The sequence below is a fragment of the Clinocottus analis genome, unplaced genomic scaffold (assembly GCF_023055335.1).
Source record: "Clinocottus analis isolate CAN_PGR_092001 unplaced genomic scaffold, fCliAna1.0.p SCAF_3, whole genome shotgun sequence".
Classification (NCBI taxonomy): Eukaryota; Metazoa; Chordata; class Actinopteri; order Perciformes; family Cottidae; genus Clinocottus; species Clinocottus analis.
Window position 1 is genome coordinate 12,556,442 of NW_027176042.1, and position 24,323 is coordinate 12,580,764.

The following is a 24,323-nucleotide window of genomic DNA, read 5'->3' on the forward strand; positions in this document are numbered from 1 at the left end:
ATAGCCGGGGACAAAGAACTGATTCACACACCCTCTACACATTCTACCCTCGCTTTGAGTGTTTACTGTTTACCGCTCTGCACCGAGGTTGGCCTCTGACTCAGCCATCTTTGCTGCTGCGTTGAAAGCTGGAAGGTTTAAAGCTGTTTGGGACGGAGCTGTGCAGGTCTCAGTGGGGGAGCAGGAGAATGACTGTGATAAAAGTAGAAATGGAGAGACTGAGAGCTGAAAATGAGAGGGTGCAATAGGAGAAAGGAAAGAAGGCGATTACTCGCAGTTCTTATCTCAAAGTGAAAGAAGGTTACGGTGACGAGAAGAGAGGAGAGGGGGATGGAGGGACATTTAGTGTTTTGGGCCGATTGGTAAGTGCAGTGGAGACGGTGACTGCAACTCCTTATAAGACCTGGACCACTGCTGGTGTCTGATCTCTGTGTGTGGTGATGTGGCATGAAGATGGAAAAGATGACTGCCTTTCATCTTTCCCCATCACTCTTCCTCTCCTCCAGCATCTCTTCAATCCGAGATAGGTGGTTGTCTGTAACGGCAGAGTATGTAGTGTCGTTTTTGACCATAGTGAGTATAAGAGTGACATGATGCACATTCCTGCAGGTTTTAAAGATACATTTGATACGTTTTTTGACATTTTTGTATATCTGAATTTATTAAAGGCCCAGGTGTTGTGCGTACTGGCTCACTGTTATGGCTTACTGGGACACTTGAATATATAAATATTAGTGGGTTATTAAAAATACTTGGAAGCTGCTTTTACCAAGAGTTAGATGAGAAGATTGATAGAAAAAATATGCAGCGAGAGTCTTTTTTCGTCACTGCGAACTTGCAAGTCAAACAGTGCAGAAGAAATAGTCTGGCACTGTAACCCCCCGCAAAACCACAATGTGTATTTTTTACACTACGACTGTTCTACACATTAAACAAACAATGTATAACATGTTAATAAGTGAGCTTTAACATAGATTTGGTTGATGGATTTCATTTCCTTTGGATTGGCTAGCTGTTTCTTTGAGCTAAACTGGAAAAACTTTTCATCTGGCTCCCAAAAAAAAATACATACACATATTTTATTAATTATTCTTTAGACATGGATGAGGATTACACACATTACATTTGAGTAAGAAAGACTGAATGTAAATATAACCCAAGTTGTCTTTTTCTGTCACATAGTCTTCATGCAGAAAATTGAGTTTGTTCAACGACAAACTTTAAAAAGAGAGCAAGTTAATTGGTATTGTTTTGCCACACTTTACATGTCAAGGCCAAGGATTAAATTGCATATTTATCTTTTAATAAGATGACAACAATTAAAGTCTTACAAGTGCAAAGAATAAAATCATTCAATAAACTACTGACTACTGATCCGTCTCAGTAAAAACTGAGCAAACTGAATCAGGACTTGATGCTTATACGGGTACATTACCACTAAAATAACAACCAAATATCACTATTACAAATCTGTCAGTGTTCTCAGCTGTAAATCTGAAGTACCAGACGGAGATTTTATTTTCATGTTTGCTACATTTTTGTCACATTTACTCCGGTTCCCCATTACTCCCCACCTGTACTGAGTGTAACAACCAGCCCAGTCTAAGATTACCCACCATAGCCCAGCAGCTTTGTTGGCATGACAAAGAGTGGAAGCAAGCACTCAAATGACAAACTATGTAGTTGCATAAAACAACCACCAGCCCTATATACAAGCACAAAAACAGGCAGTCATGTTACATGCCCACCATATCTTTCTCTTTGTACCGGCTGTGCTGTTCTGCTCTTCCCCAACTCCTTTCCTCCAGAGTAGACCCTCATCTTCCTCTGTTCATTTGTAGGTTAACCAAGTTACTGTGTAGTCTTTAATCCCATTTGTCAGAAGATACAACAATGAGATGAAGTGGGATGTATTTTTTGTGAAAATGTGTGAACAAAACATTGTCTCAGGGACTGTTAAAGGGCGTCGGAGTAATTTGAATGCAACCACCATCACTCATTCACTATATGACAGATGCTACAGAGTGCCGTTACAAGCAAGTCTCAGGGGAGAAAACATAACGGAGCAGGATTTAGCAGGAAGGGGGAGCAATGGCAAGCACACAGTTAGTGGACAGTAAGATTTCTGTCGACCACCAGCCATGCAGAAGGTATGACTTGTTGACTGGCAAAATCAGTTTTTTTTAACATTTCAATGCCCATTTACAACATACCATATAGGAATGGCAAGATTATGATGACATTGACAAGGAAAGTTGAAGTAATGTGTTATGGATGGGTCCTCTTCTGTGCCCTTCTGGGTCTGTTTCATTGTGTCTAACTGGATTAGGATGGACAGACAGAGATGGAACCAGTAGGGAAATAATGGCATTAGTACCTGCAGACTGAGCCCAAATGATCCGCCGTCAATTCAAACCCACTCGGCCATGATTGACTAGTGATAAAGACTTTAAAATGAAGAGCACTTTGGCCTCCATGTGATAACCATACATTTTAACCTGGAGCTTTCACAATCTAATGAACAGAGTACACTTTACATGTATTAGCATCGGTTGCTTTTAATGGTTTGGGTCAGTGTAAATCAATCAGATCATATAATCTCATCGTAAACCAGCTTTCCATTGACCATCTTTGTTTTGGGCAGCACAATAAGAAGGGACTGACTGACTGGAATGTGTTCAGCGAGGGGTGTGCTTTGTTCCCAGAATAATCTGTGATGGTGGCTGTTTCCTATAAATCAGCCAGAAATCCCCCTGTAAAAAGTAGAAATACCAGACACGAGGAAAGATAACAAAATGTAACAGTAATAGTGAATTTGTGAGCCCCAATCTACTAAGATCTCCATTAAGTGGCAGTGAGCAGAGAGCCAGTCTGATAACCTTGCTGTCTGGGAGCCGGCCCTATCTGTTTAAAGAAGACATCATTGAATTAAGCAAAACATCTGATCTCTAACTGATACGTGCCATTATTAATTACTAAGTACAGTTACAGCTCGACAGATGGTACATTAGACTTATCCCAGGCACATTTTAAAGTCTTACTGCACTGCTTTACTTTATTTTAGATCCACCACAGCCCTTTACATCTGACTGCTGGGATGGACATTCTTGAATGAGCCGATGGACATGCCGGTTATTAATTGCATGTAGATAACGATTATGTGTGACATAGTGGGAGTAGGAGTTCATTTGTTTTGTCAATACTTATTTATTCCGCTGAGTGTTGTCTGCAGAGTGAACTGATATGTTCAAAACACATGGAACTATTTATTGGCATTAAAAACAACACTCCTGCACATGGAGTCAAAGGTATGAAGTGGCTGCTGCCCCCGTGAGTGTACACAGTGAGTGTGCTGGACTTCTGGCGTCTGGCATAGTGAGCTTGGTGTGTTTGGTAGCGCCGTATGTCGCTGGAGGGTCATGGTGTTGGAGAATGTCGTGCTGCTGCATCATCCACTGTCCTGTTTTCTCTGTAGCCGAATAAAAAACAAGATAGTAATATGAAAGAATGATCCAAACATCAAATGCCAACTATTATTTAGAGTATTATTTAGATGTATGCAATTCTGGATCTAATCCTACTTTATGATAGTAGCACAAATATGAAAAACATCCTAAATATGAACTATCTTTTTGCATACGCTTTATCTGCAGGATTGCTCATTGGCTTTTATATTGTGCCTGTCAGTCTATGCAAAGACATGAGCCAGCTGTATGAGTGCAAGATGTATGCAGGACTGGAGATGGACAGTGACAGAGGACAAACAGACTGCAGGAGATGATTTATCCAAAGAAAAGTTGGAAAAGGAAAACATCAACATGACGGGGATGTAATCTCTCATTGAGGTGTTGGGGGTAAGCTTGACTAATGAACACACCAAGTGTATAGAAGAACAAATGTGATCTCGCTGATTTGTTTTTTATTCTCAATATTACATCTTTGAAATATGTTTGATACCCAGTATAAGTGAGATAATGTGCTGCTGGTTTCAAAGCTGTTGCTTCAGTGTGGTTTGAAAAGGAGGCGTGCTGGCATGAATGCAGGGAGGGAGAAAGTGAGCATTAACACAGTGGAAGTGGCGATGTTCATTTGTCAAAAGATGGATTGCAGCCATTGAGAGGAAAAGCTTTTAATTTGGCTCTGGTGTGGTAATTAGGTTTCAATTCGCTTCGCTCACTAAGAGGAATGGGGAGGGTAATGAAGTTAGTCATCTAACTGTGTGTGAGGAAGAGAGGAGGGGGGTTAAGTACGCACCGTCTCCATTTTTCAGAGGCTCTGTCTACCTCTCATACTTATTGTGTAATGCTGTTTATTGTGTTTATCACAGTGCTTTTATGCATTAGTTAAGTGGCCCCGGCACATTACTGTAATAGGTAAAACCATGAAAACACACTGAAACCTGATCCACTGGCTCTCTCCCGCTCGATCCTTTCTGTCTTAAGATGTCTCTCCTTACTCCGTAGAAAATATTTCTTGTTCTGTATCAGTTGTTTGCCTTCATTTCCCAAATGCCTCCTTTGCTTGATCTCCTCGTTCCGATGTCTGAACTGAGCTCATGTCCCTGATGTCTTGGTATAATATGCAGAAAGGACAGAACATAAGATTCTCAGGTTAGATGACTTGGGAATAAGAGGAGAGTAGTGGTAGTTGAAGTAGAAAAAGGCATAGGCGAGAGAGTAAAGGAAGTGTGCACGTGCAGATAAATATTGAAAAAGACTAGTTGGGACATTAGAGATCATAATAAAAGGACATTTGTGTCATGTATGAATTATATAAAAAACATAGTTCTGCTGTTGATTTGTGTGTTACTGACAATGTATGCCTGTTACAGAAACTGTATTATGTGCTTTAAGTGCTTTGTCTTTGTGTGTCTGTGCACATGTATGCTTTATCTGTATGTGTGTGTGTGTGTGTGTGTGTGTGTGTGTGTGTGTGTGTGTGTGTGTGTGTGTGTGTGTGTGTGTGTGTGTTTGTTTGTGTATTTGGCAGCGGGCACAGTAGCCAAGTGACGGCCCCTGCGTGACCCCTGAAAAGCGTGTAGGCGCCGGGTTCAGTCTGACTTTTGTCACATGATCCCCTGCTGCCCTCCCTCTCAATTCACAAAGGAGTATTAATCTGAACAACACATGCACACACACGCATCTATAAAAAAGGTCACGCGTACTTTTCACACACACACACACACACACACACAAACACACACACACATAAATGCTTTCTTTGTCTCAAAGAGCAGTGTTTTATGAATATGGAGACTAATACATATTTGACATGCAGTTTTATATAATCATCGGCATGCATCCTCTTCATTTATTCCTCCACAGCCTGGTTGGTCTCTAATCTCTTAACGCAGAGGCAGGTGTCCTGGTATCTGACTCTTTTTCTTTTTTTAATATACGTGCACTCTTCGTCCGCAGGCTTTGCAGCCCTGCCGGGGCATTTCTGTATGTGTTTTGTTGTCTTTTCTCTCTCCTCCTGTCTGCTGACTCTCCAGCTCACTCGTTTGTCATTAAGGGATTAGGTGGGTGATAGATGGATGAGATGGATGAGGTGGCCTAAGGTGGTGCTGGGTTTTGAGCTAATAGAGGACGTGTGCCTCCTGTCAGTCATGTCACTTCATCTTTTCCCCTGACTGGAATCCAAACCTTCTACAGAATTTTGTTTTTCAAATCATTATTTCCCTGACGGGCTGATATAAGTTGTTATACTGTTAGCAGAGCGAAGCTGACTTCCTCTTAGCTCTCCCGTCTCTCCCACGGTTGGGGCCCAGGGCCTCCAGCCTCCCAGCATCCTCGGTGTGTGGGCTGACTCCAGCTCGGCTTCCTGTTATAGAAATTCATGGAACCATGTTCCACACACGCACACAGACACACACACACACAAAGTCCAGCACACAGCAGCCCTGCAGCCATATGTGTGTGTGTGTGTGTGTGTGTGTGTGTGTGTGTGTGTGTGTTACACTCTATGCGAGCTGATTGCTCACACAATAGAGAACAAGAACAAGGGCAGCCAAAATGCAGAATGAAAGGTTTGTTTGTTCAATGTTTCCTAATTTATTTTTGAGAGACACACCTTTTAAAAATGACAAACTATCACAAGCAAATTTGTCCAAAAATAAACGTTCCTGAACATTTTTACTTTAATTTCCCCATCAACTTTTATTTTGAATAGAGACATACATTTGATAAATTACAGTTTTGATTTATGTTATGTAAACATATACACATGGTAAATATTTTATAATATATAAAGTTAACAGGCTCTTGTTTTTTCACCGCATCAGTAAAGCAAACAGCATGTTCAATAGCTTTTCTTATTCCGTTCAATGTCCATTCGATTATCTGAACAATACAAACATTGAGGCTCCCTCGTTTTACTCAAACGTATACTACAGATATATGTAAATGTAAAATAAAAGACTATGAAAGAAAACATTTTTGGTGGCTTTAATAAAATCTGCTTTAATAAAACTAGCTGGTGAACAAACTGGAGAATTCACAAAGTTAACAGCCAGATATCGGTGGAGAGCAAAAAGCTGAACATAGAGTGAATATTAGACTTACAAGTGGATACAAACTCAACTCCAAATATATGTTAAGGTTGTTCTGCTAGATGTGTAGACAAGCAACTTCTGCTTAAACACTCGCCATGTAAACTTTAATGGTTAATTATAAGTCGAGCGTTGCAATGGGTTAAAAAAGTAAATTAAGGATGGTTTGAATATCATCTCATTCTTTACATGTTATGTTATTTCTTATAAGGAAAATAAAAAGCAGGAAATGAGTCACTGTGACAGACTACTGGAAATCTAAAGTACTCATAATCTTGCAGAAGTACAGCACAGTAAGGTGTAATGTATAGGTGGAGATGAGTGGAAAGGGTGAGTAGGGTGAGGTTTCAGAAAATGGACTAATAACCAAACAGCGTCACTCAATCCACACTGATTGTACTGGAGCTTCTTGGCTGCGATGTCACGGCAATCTGAGCGGCATTGTCCTTGTATGTGGCCTGGGGCAGTGGTTCATGAAGGAAGTATTTTCTTAAATGACAATAAAAAGCACAATATTAGGGTGTAAGCGAGCGGTTTGATCATGTTAATTTCACAAAAGATCCAGTTTAAAGGAGAGAGGCAGATTTCCTTACACCCTGTGCACTTGAGCACACGGGCAGGATGACTGTGTGAAAAACTCTGAATGAACATTTGTGTTCCCATGATGTGACGTGTGGCTGTAATTTGTCTTTGTGAGTGTTTTTTGTATCAATGCACAAAAGTTAAACAATTTCGTATTGGTATTTTATATCATGTTGGTCCTGTTAGTGTTTGACATTGGATGCTATGTGTGTGTGATTGTCAAAGGTCAAAGTTTCAGGCTCAGACTGATGTCAATGGCTAAGCTTGGGCCCACATTGACTCTGGGACCCTCATAATGGTCGGCCCGCTACACAGTTAAAACATTGTACTAAAACCAGTCTCCTAACCCCCACCCATCTCTAGTCGTAGTGCGGCGTGGAGGGAGGCCGCTTGGATGCTATCTAACTCGCTCATCAGCAGGTCAGGAGAACAAACCCCAACTTGAATGGAGAGGAATGTGAAAAGGCTTCAGTTGCACTGAAAGCTTGTAGATTGTCAGCTAGTCAGAAGAAAGAGTCAAACTTACTAATAGTTTCAGTAGCTGCAAATCTAGCTCTTTTTTCTACCACTGTCTCAGAGAAATTATGTTCATCTCCCCTAATTTGGAATGAAAATACTTAATATTTTTTTAGAAAAAACTGTTATTTTTGCAAATGCTTCTACAAAATGTTCAATGACAACAAATGTAATTTACGTTGTCCCGCAATATCTGCTCTTACAATATACCGACTCCCAACTTCACTGTGATTAAGATTTAGTACTTAGTTAGTTGTGTGTGTCTACAATGTTTAAGTCGTATGCCTTGTACACCCACCATTCACTAAAAAGTATAACTCTTCTCAAATGAAAGAACATATATTTAAATCTATCATGTCAATGAAGCAAGTTGTTTCAAAACAAGTTGCACGTTTAAGATTCCTGACTCTTTGTGGATAATAGCAAACGCTCAAAAATAAATATAGTGAGAATGCAGCATTTTTGTTTGACAGAACATACTGACTGTCTCTACATGTCAAGTTTTGCCATCAAACATAATACATGCACTTTCATTTGTTTTTATAAATTAGACTCAATAACAGACAAAATGACATGTTAAGGACATTTTTTGCAGTGCATGATCCATCATCCTCACTTGGCCTCATTAGATCTCAGATGTCGCGATGTCGATGCATGTAGGTGTCTGTCTACGAGCGAGTGACGGGTTAATGGAGTTAAACAGTTTAGGATACACACATTATTGTCTACAGGCTCAATGAGTTGAAGCAGCTGCAAATGCCTGCAGTGATTTCTCTCTTCTACAGGTGACACAACTGCCTGATTATATTGGGGCTGTATAAAGGAGAATACAACCGGGTGTTGTGGCTGCGACAACAATAGCAGTGAAATTAAAGCTGTGAAGAAGCTGTTGGAGGCTGTGTGGAAATGGTTACAGAGGGTTGTGGTGGGAGCAGGGGGGTCTGCTGGTTATACGGCACTCAGACAGCAGCAGAGGCTGCAGGTGAGGCGGATCTATGTCTTCTATTTTTTCACTGCTTCTTTTCCTCTCATATCCATGTCTCCAGTTTCTCTTGGCCCGATTTCCACTCCTTGCCCCACCTAAGTGTGTGAAAGTGGTGTTGTTGGGTGCATCGCCTCTTCCAAGAAAGCCTCCCTCACATGAGATTGCTTGTATGTTTTTGATGATATAAAGTGTGAGAAAAATAACAACTTTTGAAATAGTATGGAAGGGTAAAGAATGAGCAGGATAAATTAATTGATGGGTGGGGGAAGGGTTAAACAGACACACCACCCAAATTATAAAAAAGAGAAAAGCAATAAAACGGAGAGGAAATGAAAAGCAGCTTGATGGTGGAGGGTGATAGGAGGTGCACTCGTCAAAAACGCAATCTGCTAAAATAATTTCAAAAAAGTGAAGAGAAGTAAGAAGAAAGAAAGATGTGAGGGACAAGAAAGAGATTGCGGCACACATGTCACATCGGGATACCTTTGCGATCAAAGTCTTGTGAGAAAGAATCAAAGCTTTATGGATTTGTGTGTGTAATCCTGTGTTGGTGTACGTGTGCATGTGTGTCCGGTTTTGCATATTTAGCTCATTATGAGTTTTGCATTTCCAACGCGATGAGTGAGATATCAGGGCTGTGATCTGCCTGGGGGAAGTGAGTGCTGTAAGACAATCTCTGGAGTTCCAACATATGAGCTGTTTGCTGTGGCATGAGTTCAAAACTGAGCCTGTAGCGCCGTTCAGCTCTGCTTAAGACAACCTGACCACTTAAATCAACAAACACAAGCCCAAAGTACTCTTCCTTCTTATACAAACTTGCTGTTATTCCGCTCACAGCTTCCCTTGTTCGTTTGTCATCAACTATTCTTTTTTCTAGCTGTTTTATTGTTAAGCGCTGCAAAAGTTCTCCTGGTAGTACAAGTTTCTCTTTTCGTCTTGTTCATTTGTTTCTCTCCAGTAATTTGGTCCCCAGCCGAAGAAGGGGCCTCTGCCCTGAGCTCTGCAGGTCACTGGAAGGTCAACTGAGAGGCAAATTATCAGCAGAGACACTTCCCCTCCAGTTTAAAACCCTAATAATGATCATATCTACTCTCTCGAGCATCCCTGCTCATGGCCATCACAGGATGCTGTGATTTGTTAGAAGTACAAAACTGAGTATGAGTGTGTGCACCAGTGTCACATTGTGGTTAGTCACATGTCCTTATACATTAATGGGGAAGGTTATCAAATCTACAGTGAGTGCATTGTGTGTTTGTTTGTGTGTGTGCGTGTGTGACACACTGATTCTCCTATGCAGAAGTGTCCTTGAGCAAAGATTTGAACGTCTGCCAGCAGCAGTCGCTGATCCTGACCTCAGTTTAGAGTCTCTCCACTTCTTCCTCCAATAAATATTAGGTTTCTTTCTCTTTTTTTGTTTGGCGTGTGTTTGGCGTGTGTTTGCCGAATGAACAGTGTAAGGAAAGGGGGTTTCACACACTGTGTAACTTTGTTGGTCTCCTAACTTCTCATGTAGGTTGACACTGTATTTTTGGTAAATGTTTCAACAATCATTGTAGGGCTGCAATTTACGATTATTTCAACAGATTATTTACTTGATTAATTGATTAGTTATTTTGCGTGTAAAATCATTGAAAAATGCCCTTTACAATTTCCTAAAATAACATCCTTAAATTGTAAACGAAAATCTAAAATAGCTGCAGAGGAAAACATCAGATCTGTGGGAAGATGAAGAGAGTTTGGCTCCTGATTAGAGAATTATCACCACCAGGTTTCTGTCGTCGGGGCCAATTTCCATTTGTTAGACTTTGGACCAAATGTGACGAATGACATCAGGCTTTTTGCTCCACCTCAACGTGTGGCCATGTGGTGCACTCTTGCCTTCCGTCCTGGTCTTATGACACATCGTGCAAAGTTTGTTTCAAGCAAATCTCAGCGTTTAAGCATGTATGGGCCAGCAAAGGTGCAATGTACCTCAGGTGTTTTGTCCCTCCTTCCCTCTTTCTTGCCCTCCCGGCCTAGATACCCCGCCTCTCAGATTTCCCGAGGGCTGAGCCTCGGGCTTTTTGTCGACTCTGTCATAAGATAGTGGGGCCCAGACGCCCAGTCCCAGGGGCCTTAACACACAGGACACTCACCTAGTGCCTACAGTGTAGCTCTGTGGGGCAGATGTATTTCTCCCTCCCTCTCTCCTGGACCCTCCCTCCTTCTTTCATTGGTGCAAACTGCAAAAGAAAAGAGGTGATTGTTTGGAGACAAGAGGGATGAATTTGTCTGCCTCCGACAGGAGAAGAAAAGCAGTTTGAAAGGGACTTGTCAGTGGTTGTGGATCGGATGGTTGGAGGGTGTCCCACTTTTCATAGAGAATGCACTGTGTGTCAGCATGTTCTACCTTTTCTGCAGAGCCAGGTCTGCACTGCACAGTGTGTGTGTCTGTGCAGTGTGGACCTGTGTGTCTTAGTGTGCACAAATGTGCGTGTGCATCACAGCTCCAGCATAGTTGCATGAAGAGACATACGCCCAGATTACTCCCTTCTGTCAGAATTTATTTTCAAAGCTGTTTTCTGAAAGTCTTCCTTTTCCTGTTTAGAGGAAGTTTTATCTGACTTTGTATTGTAGAATATCTCTTATTTGTTAAGAAACATCTGTACCTTGGAACATCACATCTGTAGCACATCCCCATGTCCACACTCATGATGAGACTCAGCGGGAGGAGGCCACTGTGTCTCTGTGGACATAAAAGTTTTAATTCAGCGATGTTTTATTAATTTTTCCTCTGGGATAGCGGATGTTATCATATTTTCTGTGCATCCCTGATAGCTTTCTCTTCCTCTTCCCTCTTACTGTTTTTTGTGCATGTTGGTCCTCTTGAGATCCCAGCAGAAGCAACAAGTGTTGTGTATCAAACCCACATCTCACTGGAGCTCAGATTGAGTCCCGTTGGTTCAGACACATCTTGCATCCCCTCGTCCTCCAAGAGCACAGCGTGGTACCATATTGTTGAAAATGAATTGATTACATCACAGGTTTATTTGTCTCTGGGTTACCCAGAGTGTAGAGATCATGCATTTTGTTTTAGTAATTGCGGTCATGCGGCCTTCGAGGTGCATTGCTCCTTGACCAATCGGCAATACCACATCCAGAAGAGGTCATTCATTTCACTAAGGAAATAAATAAAATGTGTAATTACAACTTCCCCTAGAGTTTATATATATGTATATACAAACACAGTTTTAGTAGAACATACATCAGCAAAATAATTGTTGCAGAATTTCGTCAGGGACAACTGATTGGTTGTATCATCAGATAAAAAAAACTAAAGTACTCAAAGAAGAGAGTTTGTTTTTAGCTGCAGAGCTTGCGTTGTGCTGGACCGCCCATAACAGATTAAAAATTCTATGAGAAAATTATAAAAGCAATAAAACAATTGTCATTAACTTCAAACAACTCAAAAAATATGAATGTACATTTCCATGTTTCACTCACAAGGACCTAGCTAATTTATTGCCCAGGCATGATCCAATCACTGCTTTTAAAATGATTATTAATGCAGCAGTCTGCATAAACTGATTTGTTAAATGTTCACCTTTTTACGGAGTGAGAACTTAATTACAAAACCATCAACAGGAACTATTTAGTTTATCAAGACAGAGCAATAGCAACACTTTTACGTGTGTATTTGGTAGTCCGACATAATCTGCTGTGATTTACAAACGAAACAAGGATCTCTGGAAGCTGAACAATTTACAGTATAGGATTATTTCTGTCTTTCATGTTTTACTGATCTGGGATCAGATTTTCTGTGTAAAAGGTTTTCTACAACATAGACCAGAGAATCCACAATAGTGCTAAATATAATTTCTTAGCTTGTGTTTGATCCGGTTTTCACCACTTCCTGTCTATGTTCATATGCTCTTTGACGCATGCAACCTTAACTTCAGACATCATGTGTTGTTTTCTCCCACTTTTGGGCGACGCCTGCTCCCTTTATCATTATTAGGGCTCTGAACTGGATAAAACTATGCTCCTTTTCCTTTCATCTCCGTTATCACCATCTCTGCTAACTCACTCCTCTGAAGTCCCTTTTGGACTTGTTCTGGATTCCTTTAATTGAGTTTGGTAGAAAAACAAATCATCTAAGGCGCGGGTGCTTGTGCAAAGGTGGGATCCATAAATCTCACTGGTGATTTAGGGTGGCCACCCAGTCCCCAAAATTCCACTTGAAAAAGGTCCTTGAAGAGGTTCACATTGAATAGATACTTGGCTGCTTCCTATCTCCCTTTTTTATTGGAAAACCAAATTCGTTTCTCATATTTTCTATGAGGACATGACATTTTAAAAGTGTCTATGAATAAGTCTGAGTGTGGCGTGGGAGCGCCTGAAAGAACGACAGAGTAAGTGCTTCCAGGGTGAGAGGGCAGGGAAGTCTTGCAAAAAAAGCTGCAAAAAAATGTGTTTAGGTCATTTCTTAAGTTGACTGCATAGTTTACATTACTGCTGATCATTTTCCAAATTATTCCACTCGTGTTTACCGTGACAAAATAATTACAATACAGGCTGGTTCCCATGCATTTTTATCTTATTATAATGAACATTTACAGGCTTTTAATCTGCTTGGGATATGTCACATCTAACAGTGAATGTCATTTTGTATTATATTGTGTTTGAGTTTCAGTTATTGGTGTGCGTTGATGCAGTTTAAAAATGGGATATGTTTTAAAAGCTTTTAAACCACACAATGATAATCTTTCTTTAAGTTTTCAAGTTAAGTTTACAGTTTTATAACTGAGAGCAATGATGGTAACACATAAAGGAGGTCACGTTCAAAATTATAAAAGACTATGTTAAGCAGTTATGTAAAATAGACCTGGTAATAGCAAAAGGACATGACTTATACTACTGTCGTAATAGCATCATGTAACGGATAACGAGAAGACCCGTTTCATAAGAGTATTACCAGTGAGCAGATGCAACTGGTTAAGTAATTGTGAGAACATATGGCTCAACCTGCCCAATTCCTGTCAGCAGCACTAATCTCCAGTGTTCAGTAAAGTAACCTGCTAATTAGAAAGTGGTGGTTTGTGTCAACAAGGGTTAGAAGGGTAACTTGAAAACAACATTGATACTGTACTATGGAGCATCACTAAAACATTTTCCTGTATGATCTATTATGCAACAAAGCAGGTTTTATGTTACAAATTCTCATCCATGTTCAGGTCATTTTAATAATTTGTTATTGAGAACATGTTGCTGCATTTTTTTAGTCTAAGGAAATAAATGTTCTCAGTCATGAGTACTAGTTTTATATGGTTTCTTTATTATCAACAGTATACAATTGTCTCCAGATTTTCAGCTTTTTGTGACAGGTAGCACGTAATATAAGCATGGATTCTCTGAATCTGGTAGGATGCTAGAAGTGTTGATCAAAAGTTATGATATAGAGGCTAATAGAAAGTTGTACATATACATATTATTTCCCCAGCTGCGAAGATGTTCCTCACATGGTGACATTGAGGATGTAAAGTGGCTTATACCCTAAAAACTGTTAAAGAAATAGTCTGACATTTTGGGGGCTACGCTTTAAAACTTTCTTGCCGAGGTTGAGATAAAAAGATTACTATCACTCTCATGTTTGTATGGTAAATAAGCTACAGCCAGCAGGTAGTTAGCTTAGCTTAGCACAAAGACAGGAAACAGCTAGCAAGGAGCTTTTCAAAGATAACAACATCCGCCTATCATCACCTCCACAGCTTGTCTGTTTCATCCATTCAAATAACAAAGAGTTCGATGGAGGTTTATGTGTTGGACAATTTCCTGACTTGGTGCAGTAACTTCTGTGACTCCAGGTAATTAGTCAAAGGAGGTTTTATGTGTTGGTTGTTGGAGTGTGTTACCTTTAAGTCTTTATTCTCAGCCAAACCGGCTGCTGGCTGTAGCTTCATATTTACCATACAAAAAAGAGAGTGAAATCAAGTCTTTTCATCTTGCAAGAAAACACAAAAGCAGATTTCTGAAAGTGTATCCATATGTAAATCTGCGTAGAAAGCTACAGAGCAGTGACAGAAGATACCTTTAAGATAGTTCTTATAAAGGTACAAAGAAACAAATACCTGTCATGGCGAGGGTCAATTGAATCGGTTCAGTGTGGTGCCCATTATGGCACAGAGAACAGCACAATCAGCCAAATGAATGTCTGTATGTGTTCTCATTATGAAGACTTAATTATTGAATGTTGATTATTGAATAGAAGGAACAGTGGGGTAATGAACTTGATCTCTTTATTTCTTACGAGTATAAATGTTGACCAGCTCAAAGATAGCGCTTCAGCTAAAAATATATTCATAAATGGGATAACAGTATCCATATTATGATTCAGGTGATATAGTAAAAGAAAAGAGGCAGTGAAAATAAATTATCTGAATAACAATAATAATTATAATAACAATAATTATAATAAACAGTGTCAAATTAGGATTCATAAACCTTTTTTGTTTTGGTTTCTGTCTTTTGTGAAAATTCTTTTAAAATTGTCCATAAGCAAAAAGAAAATCCAGCATATTTTCATTTAATGTTGCAAAGGTGATCTCCTTTGCCGGGAAGGTCCCCTTCGGTCTCACACATTTACAATATTCACAGTTACTATAAACCTGTTCGGCACATACTGAGCCACACTGCAGTCCGTCAGGCTGTCAGCGGGACAAAACTATGAGGTGCAATGACATTTTTTGTGTTTACATGTTGGTTCCTGGCCGACGGGAAGCAGAGTACCCCTCTCTGACTTCCTCCATCAAAATAGGTACCTATAAGGAGTACAAATATCACTTCCTCCCATGATACATCTGTACTCCAACATACCATTGGCATAATCAATCAAGAGACAATCAAGATGGAGACATACAAACTGCATGTCTGTAACATTGCACACACTGTCCTCTAGTGATACCCCATCCCCGCTCACACAACTCTCTCAGGTTCGGCCAGCGTTACATTTACCCCTCTCCTCGCCCTCTCAGCCCATGGCCGACACCATGTTGGAGTGGTGCTGGTGCCCGAAGGAAGGGTGTATCGGGGTGGGCGTAGGAAGCATGTGTCCAGTGTGGCCGAAAGGCGGCAAGTGGCCCATGGACATGTGTCCAGCGAGAGAGCTAAACGGAGAGCTCTTCTCGTGCAGGCTTTTGGAAAACTCCTCGTAACTGTCGCAGCCCCGCCTGCTCTTCTTGGATTTGCTGGACATTTTTCGGTTGCGTGTCTGTATTCCCTCCTTTTTCATTGTCATGGGCCGGTTTACCTGTGTGTAGAGAGAGAGAAGTGAGGATGTGAGTCATTTGGTTAAAGTTAAAAAACAGAAATTATTAATTTTTTGAAAACGTTATCAAATACATTTTTAAACATGGCATTTCTGAGTTCTTTTATTACGTTTGGTAACTGCTTAAAAGGTCAACAATAATCTATGTTGTTGTTTGTCAACAAATCTCATAAAAAAGACCTATCTGGGAAAAATAGGTTATAGGTGTATCTTAAAAAAAACATTTACGACTTAATAATTCCATTAAAAAAGCTGCAGGCACTGTTCATACCAAACATTACCCATAGTGCATTTGTTGGGGACTATTTTCAGCTGCAGATTAATACAAATTTGGTGCTTTATTGTGTATATCTGCGACTACAACTCTGTATGTGGAGTTGTGTGGCTCATTCATGATTTTGAATAGTTTTTTGACAAGAATGGAGGTCAATGGCAGAAACAAATCAGCTATATCAGGCTTTGGCTCCACAGCCAATAGTTTACTGATATAGGATTTGTTGACAGCAAACATATATATATATATATATATATATATATATATATATATATATATATATATATATATATATATATATATATATATATATATATATATATATATATATATTAGTATCCTTTATAAGTATGCGTCCCTAGCACCTATTATCGACCTTGGTGCCTCCAGTCTTAATACTATTCATGTAGCCTTGTGGCTGTCCCACTCAACAACAGTCCCACCATTGTGACTCTCAAGGGGATTACGCCTACCATGGAAACAATAAAGCACAAAGAAAGAAAACACCAACGAGTCTGCCATGCAGTGTCTGAGAGTAAAACATCTCTCTTTTTCTCTCTCTCCCCCTCCCCCTGTCTCTCTCTCTCTCTTTTCTGGCTCTCTTATCCCTCAACAATCAGTGTGACCTACCGGCCTACTTCCCGTCTACTTGACCCTGTCGGGCCCAACTCGGCGATCTGCAGTCAAAGACTTACGTTATGCAGTTTGTAGTAGAGGCCGCAGGCGTTGCACACTGGGTCTCCATTTGCATTGCGTCGCCAGAGCGTGGTGGTTGTAGTCTGACAGTTAGCACAACAGGTGCCTGCTCGTCTGGCAGCGGACTGTGGAGAGATATTCAGCTTTGATTAGAGCTCAACACCATAGTGTGAGTCAGATTAAGAATACATTTAAGAATATTCAATATGTAAAATGTGTGATGATAGTTCAACTTTCTATCTTGATATAAACCTGTCATTACGGCCACAAATGATTATTATTATATGAATACATATTTTTCTTTGATATAAGAATTGTTTCGCTCATGAAACCTCATGAAATTGCAAAAATAAAACTGTCCATCCCAAGTTCCTTTGAGGGCATGGGGACATTTCTCTCTTTTTTTTGTCAGACCAACAGTCCAAAGCCAACAATATGTGTTTATTATTAAAGAAAACAAAAATTATAGAGTATGTAACCTTGAAATCTTTTTTAAAGATTTTTCCTAAAAACAAAGACTGAAATTATAAATTGATGATGACATTTGTTGTCGCATGACAAAGTAATTATTCAACTCCACTTGCAGATCTGACATATGTGTATAGACATTCTGTTTTGGGGAGTTACATCCTCAACATTTTGACCAAAGAGTTCAAATGAAAAATGTATAAACTCGATAGAAAATGTTAATTTGCTACAGTCTGCTTTATTTGTTATTCCAAAAGATCAATTCACTGCATGCACAAAGCTTAAGATGAGGAGAGGAGCCCTAACAGCCAGAGGCTCATGCTGCATTCTTCACACCTTTACTTCATGCTTTTAACTGAGTTAGGTGTAATTTTCAGGCAATTAATCTGCATCAGTGAAAATGTTCTAATTACTGTACTATCTAAACAAACGTGAATTAACCTAATTTTTTTTCGAATCATCATCCCAGCGTTTTTGTCTTCTTTTTTTTTCATAAATACTGTCAGACATCAGCTTCCATAACTTTCCCAATCCTCTTTCTAAATGTTCACTGTACTTTCTCTGTGGTGGACGGAGAGCCTGACCACTGAACGAGGTCTGAGCCCATAGTTAGGGCTCAAGAGGCCGCAGGAGGAAACAGGCGCTGGCCGGCTCATTTATCTGGACCAGTCAGATATCCGGATAGGAAGCAACTGGAAAGCTGCTGCCACTGAACAAGCGCGCTGGAGCGCTGCGAGCTCCGGCCGTGCCATGCGGAAACCAGGCCTGATATATGGCTGTTTTATATGCTATTATAGCTGAACTAAAACACTTGGATATGTCGTGTGAGACAGGCAGCTGTTTGCGCAGTCTCCGGGTCAGCGATAGATTTAGATCTGTTCGTCGCAGCGACGCAGACTCATCTGTTCGCATGCAGCAACACACAGACTGATTATCTGTGACTAATCTTAAGGATTGACTTTAAATTATAAGCACAATACGTGCAAAATAATGTATTTTGTCGATGAGACTTCATTAGTTGCTCACTGGCAGCCTTTCCTCGATTGATTTGTTGCGTGTTTGTATCGCGTTTGCGTATATTAAACACTGTTGCTTTGATTACAAAATGCCGCTTTAATTAGGACAAATGCTGCGTGTGTTTCTGTTGTCTCGCTTTCCCCGTATATGTTCCTCCAGGATTCCAAAATAAAACTGTATTCCTGGTTCAGAAGTCTGATGGCCCAGTGCCGTGCAGTTAATTGGGCCCCTGCTGATTTTTGAGCGCCTGTTGACTCTGCAAATACTGCCTGCTGCATTACGACACAACGTATGCACAGGGTTACATGCACTGAGGCTGCAAATATAAAGCTTTACTCTAAGCTTTACTGGTTAGGATAATGATACAATAGTATAGCAATGCTTATTTTATGTCTTTCAGTATTTTAGCTATGGGCATTGGTGTGTGAAACTGTTTTAAAGTGATAAGGGAAGATGGTCTGTCACTTTCATCAAGGAGGTTTGAATCAGTTCCTCATGGGGAATAATTCACATTACACAGAGACAGACTCACTGTCCTTTCATTAAAAAAAACACTCATAAAAATGTCAATTTTGCTTGACAACCCACACATGCACGTGTTCCTTCCGTTTATTTGATGAATTCAAAATCATGTGTTTTTCATTGGACAAATTACTGAAACACCTTATCCTACAAATACAAAGAAACAAAAATAAACCTTTTATGACCCATAAACTGTCAGTTTGTGTGTTATTTTGAGGCAGGGGCTGCTATCATTGACTGTGTCAAAAGTGATAAGGATATGAGAAACTCAACATAGTCCCACTGCAAACAGCCCGAGCATGAAGAGCAGGAGGGGAGCAAGAAGCACAATTCCTGGAAACTGATTGGACAAATGTAATATTTCCTGGAATTCTTCTCCCCCACTCCTTACACTATTTGTATTTACTGCCATGCACCTCCAACACACACACACACACACACTCGTTCACTGCCCCTCTCTGACTCACCAGCCTGCGTTTGGGTTTGATGAGTGGTCTGTTCTGGCCGTTCATCTTGTGGTACAGCCCACAGGCGTTGCACAGGTAGTGTCCGGTACTGTCACGTCTCCACAGAGGTGTAGAGGTGGCTCCGCAGTTTACACACTCACGGCCCTCTGAAGAAGAACAAAGGTACTTTGATTAAATGTGATACTTTGCTGGAATACAACTTTCTCCTGCTCTTTGCTCTATCTATTTGTATTAAATATGATGATTGTAGTCCCTAAACTATAAGATACTGTCTTATCTTAATCATCTAATCACAGGAATTCATTTTAATATTTACTTTTCTGAATGAGTTATGTGTGCATGCACATGCACTTGTATGGACATATCAGATTATATCTCATTTTATATAGAGAGAGAGTAAAGGAAGAAAACTTGTGTCTGCATGTATTGTACTGTAATACAAAGGGTAAATTGTTAAGCATCAGCAGAAGTACTCAATAACTAAAATTTTAAGAAGACTAAGCTGCACAATCAGTACTATATTCCCTGTGCGCTGTCAAGCAGCTATCTCTTAAACATCAACACCAATGCTTGACTTCCATAAAATATATGTGCTGTAAAACAGCCTGGAGCATATAGAGAAAAGTATATTTATTGTATTTTATAAAAACAGAGCCAAATGATTCCACTGAACAAAATAAATGGGTATGCTGAAAGCTTTTTAACCCTCCTGAGGCAAAACTACACCAAACCACCAACCATTACAGACAAAACATGACTTAAACTTAAATAAACTTAATAACAACATCAATAATTTAGTTATATAACCTATAATTATAGTAAAGTTGTAAAACTACATTTGCAGCCATTTGCTCTGCCAGCTCTTATTTGATAAAAACAAGTTATTCAAAGTGAGTTTAGGAACCCCGGTCAATAAACGGTTAAACGCAGGTTTAATCTCTTAGTCTCTAATCAAATAATCAGGACACTTAGTGTCTTATGTAACAGAGAAGTGACTCCCAGCCTAAATACTGAGGTTTTTGGCTCGCTGCACCTGCAGATCTTCCTTTCACACCTCTGGGCTGGTTCCAGTTCACTGTTCTGCTGCAGCCAGGAGTAATTACAGAGTCACAGTAACACAAAGAGGATTATCAAAGTCGCTCTGTGTCAATGGACTGCCGAGTGCAGGCTTAGGCCTCTGCAAGCATTTATTAACCACATTGTTTTATCAATATTATTATAATTATTGTTTATTATTATTATTGTTATAGAATTTACAAAATTATGAGGATGCTCAGATCGGAGCCTGCACATTATGAATTGGCTTTGTTTATAGTCATATTAAAATACATTAATATTGTACCATTTGAATATATTTACGGACTACTATATCTATTTACGATAAACAGTTAAAAAATTAATTTAAAAAAACTGTAAATTACATAAGATAGCAGGAGAGTATTCATCAATTATTAACATGTATTTTTCTTTGATAATTCTATAGCTTTGTAAAGAGTTGTGTGATACTGATATAGCTGCTTTGTTGGCTAAGATTCATAAACCCCCTTTAATATTAATGTGCAATTTAATATGTGTGTATTACCTAACAGTATATCGGGAATTGGTCCTTTTCGGAATGTTTAGAGTCAAATATTGCATATAAAAACAAAACGATGCAAAGCCGCACACTCGTCCTTGCATAGATACACAAATACAAAGTAAAAGAAATGCATTCAGTTATTTTGTATTTGCCTGAACAGACCGATTAGATCGTTAAATAAACTGACAGCTTCTAAGTCGAAATACTGCCTGACTATTTTCAGATCTTATTTATGTTATTTTTAAACTATTCTCTGGTGAGTTATAGCGGACTCACCGATGCAGGACCGTGTCTTGCCTTTGTTCCTGCAGCTGAAGCCGGATGAAGCTCCCAGCAGGCTGCCCGGGTGGAACAGACTGCCGCCGTACTCATGCGCCGCTGGGAGGGAGTAGGTGGGGTACGTCGGTATGGGATGGTGGGTGGAGGGGGTCTGAGCGCTCATGGAGGCCAGACTGCTCCTCAGCGGACCGCAGTCCTCAAGCTTCATCCCCTCCGATATCGACACGTGGTATTTGATAGATTCCTTCTCGTCCATTCTGGAGGCGGAGGGAGACGCGGCCCCGGGGTCCGGTGATACGTCCTTTGGTGGCGTCGGGGGGAAAGTGTACAGATGCGGGCTGGAGTGGGACGGCGGCGTCAACGGGGAACCGGAGACCGCATTGGAGTTGCTGCTGCACGGGTAGACGGCGGAGAGGCCGCCGGGGGACGCGGAGCCCGGGTGGTGGAGGCTGGGCTTGCTGAAGGGGCTGACGGACCAGGCGTTGTGGTGGTGAGCCGACAGGGCTGCTTTCCCTCCGTCCAGCCATGAAATCCCCGGGCTGTGGATGAGATGAGTCCCCGTCAGTCGAGCTGAGGAATAATACAAAAGAGAAATACTGTTTAAGATAAATGATGACTGATGCAGCGTTTAGAGAAACAGTGAGGTGTTTTCTGTCGCATGCGAGTTTGAATAAAATAAACTTGTTGATTCACTGACCTGATTTAAACGTGCAAATAAAGTAGCCTGACACATATTCAAAAAAAATAGACCATAATTTAACGTGTTCCTCATGGCACGTCATCTATTTTTTTTTTTAAATGTGAATGTTGTGTTAAAAAATAAAATAAAAATGTAATCCCAAATGTGTCAGTTAATGTCATAAAATGTGACAGCGTGAATGCAACAAACCAGTTTAAAAGACTCACGAGGCAGCAAATATTCACAAGGCCAAACATTCGTTTAATTAACGTTTCAAACAAAAAACGGAGATGTAGTTGACCCTGTTTTTTGGAATAGACACAATAATCTGACAATGATCATAAAAAATAAACACACGTTAACAATTGTCTGCAGAAATTAATATATACTTTGTAATACTGTTCATACTACAAAGCCAACTACGAGTGTGTAGCTTGTATGCAGGCCTATGTGAAGTTGCACGCTTGTAGCTCGCCTCACCGTGCGCTTGGCTGTAGGACACTCTGGCCCTCGCGGAGTTGTGGTAGTACGGGTTTCCTTGTGAGTCCAGGTGATTAAAGAAAACATCCACCTCATCCGGAGGCAGGAGTTGCGCCGTGGGCTCCATGTAGTTGTGTCCCAGGCCGTGGTGGTGGGAGTCCGGGTGCTGCCCGTTCAGCATGGCGTGGTGATGCATCCAGCGGGGCTGATCAGCCGCCACATCCATCGTGGTGGCTTCTGTGTGTCGCGCGCTTTGGCGTAAACGAATATCCAGGGAGAGGATGCTCTAAAATGTGTATGTGTCCTTTATATCTTCACTGTGTCAATTTACAGAGGCTGACGAATTCTTTACTGTGGTTCCTCTGACTTAAATTCCCTCTCTTCTCTTGAACATCGAGTCGAATATGAAACCTGCAACAAGCAAACATCAGATGTTAATATTTTGAAGTCAGGGGTGTTGCGCGTCGGACTATTGATGCCACTTAAGACAATCACCTCCACCTAAAGTATTTACTACTACACCACTCTCCTCTCCACAACAGAATACGCCCTTTTCACTTCAAACGCCCAATAACTCAACGTGACAAACATAAACCTGCCGTACCTTTGCCAACGCTATTTGTATCCGCCGCGTCCGATAAGTTCGCGCGTCTTTGAGAAACTGTCCCCTTTCGGCAGCTGCAGGTCCTCTCAGTCTTCGGCTGGTGTTTGTCAGAGTCAACTCCGTCCGCTGGGACTTAAAGCAACACGTATAACTGTGGCTGACAGCGCGGGGCCAGGCTTGTCAAACTCATGGGCGGAGTCTCCTGTAATGCTTTGACTAAGCCAATTGCGCACCGCCTCTGCACACGCTCAGAGGCGGTTCCCCGCGCCAGTAAAAGATGCTTCTATAATACTCGCATGCAGAGACCTCGCTGCTCACGGCCACTGTACTTTATGGAGTTAAATGTTTCAGTGTTTATCACCAGTGTAATATTCGCTCAAACATAATATATTATCCTTATAGGTGATTTTCCCAAGCATGCCTGTTAGTCTACCCTGTGCGTATTTGTTTGAAAGGGCACAACATAACAACCACAGCCAACTTATTATATACATTATTATTAGTATATCGGATCACATGGAATATTTGCATATTTTGGTGTTTATAGAGTGTATGGAGACAATGGTTTATAAAAGCGAGTTCACCCTCAAATCAAAATCCACATTGTTCTCTTACCTGTACTGCTATTTATCAATCTAGATTGTTTTTAGAGTTGCAAAAATTGGCCATGTCTCAAATATAATAGAATAATTACATTCGACTTGTGGTGCTCAAAGCATCATAAAAATACATTTAAAAAACCTGATAGCAAGGTCTAGATATAATTAACTTGTTATTTAATAGTTCACCTGAGCAGTTCATGTAGGACAATGGTTGACAGTTACCAAAACAATTTAGATTGGTAAGAGGAAAAATGTTTGACATATAGGATGAGCTGTCCCTTTAATGAACCATTGTCTCTATAAGTTTAGATAAACACACAGACGCCAGACTAAAAGAAGTGTATATTACTGACATAGTTCTGGTGTGTTTACATGTGTCAGTGACAATTATATTTAAATTCAATGTCACCATATAATCAGTTGTATAATATTTTGGCTGTGGTTGTCATGGCGTGCCATTGTGAACACATATCCACACTCCCATGCTTTAAGTAAACTTGTATCAGTGAATAACATGTGAAACAGCAATGTCCCATAAAGAATACACTGGAATTGAAGAGTTTTAATCTGCACAATAAATTCACCACCGATGTTAAGATGAGTTAGTTATCCATTTACTTTATATTTAAGAAACAATATGTTGTGCTCTCTCTCTCTCTCTCTCTCTCTCTCTCTCTCTCTCTCTCTCTCTCTCTCTCTCTCTCTCTCTCTCTCTCTCTC

The 24,323-nt window shown here is 40.4% G+C and overlaps 1 protein-coding gene across 1 annotated transcript; it reads right to left on the reverse strand.

Moving 5' to 3' along the window:
* Positions 1-13,977: 13,977 nt before the first annotated feature.
* On the reverse strand, positions 13,978-23,113 carry gata2b (GATA binding protein 2b). The gene is made up of 6 exons (XM_068594185.1): positions 23,002-23,113; positions 22,398-22,808; positions 21,236-21,808; positions 19,381-19,526; positions 16,906-17,031; positions 13,978-15,918 (listed from the first exon to the last, which is right to left on the reverse strand). Exons 2-6 carry the CDS (start codon positions 22,621-22,623, stop codon positions 15,640-15,642), a joined length of 1,350 nt encoding a protein of 449 aa, XP_068450286.1. The 5' UTR covers positions 22,624-22,808; positions 23,002-23,113; the 3' UTR covers positions 13,978-15,639.
* Between the last annotated feature and the right edge of the window lie 1,210 nt (positions 23,114-24,323).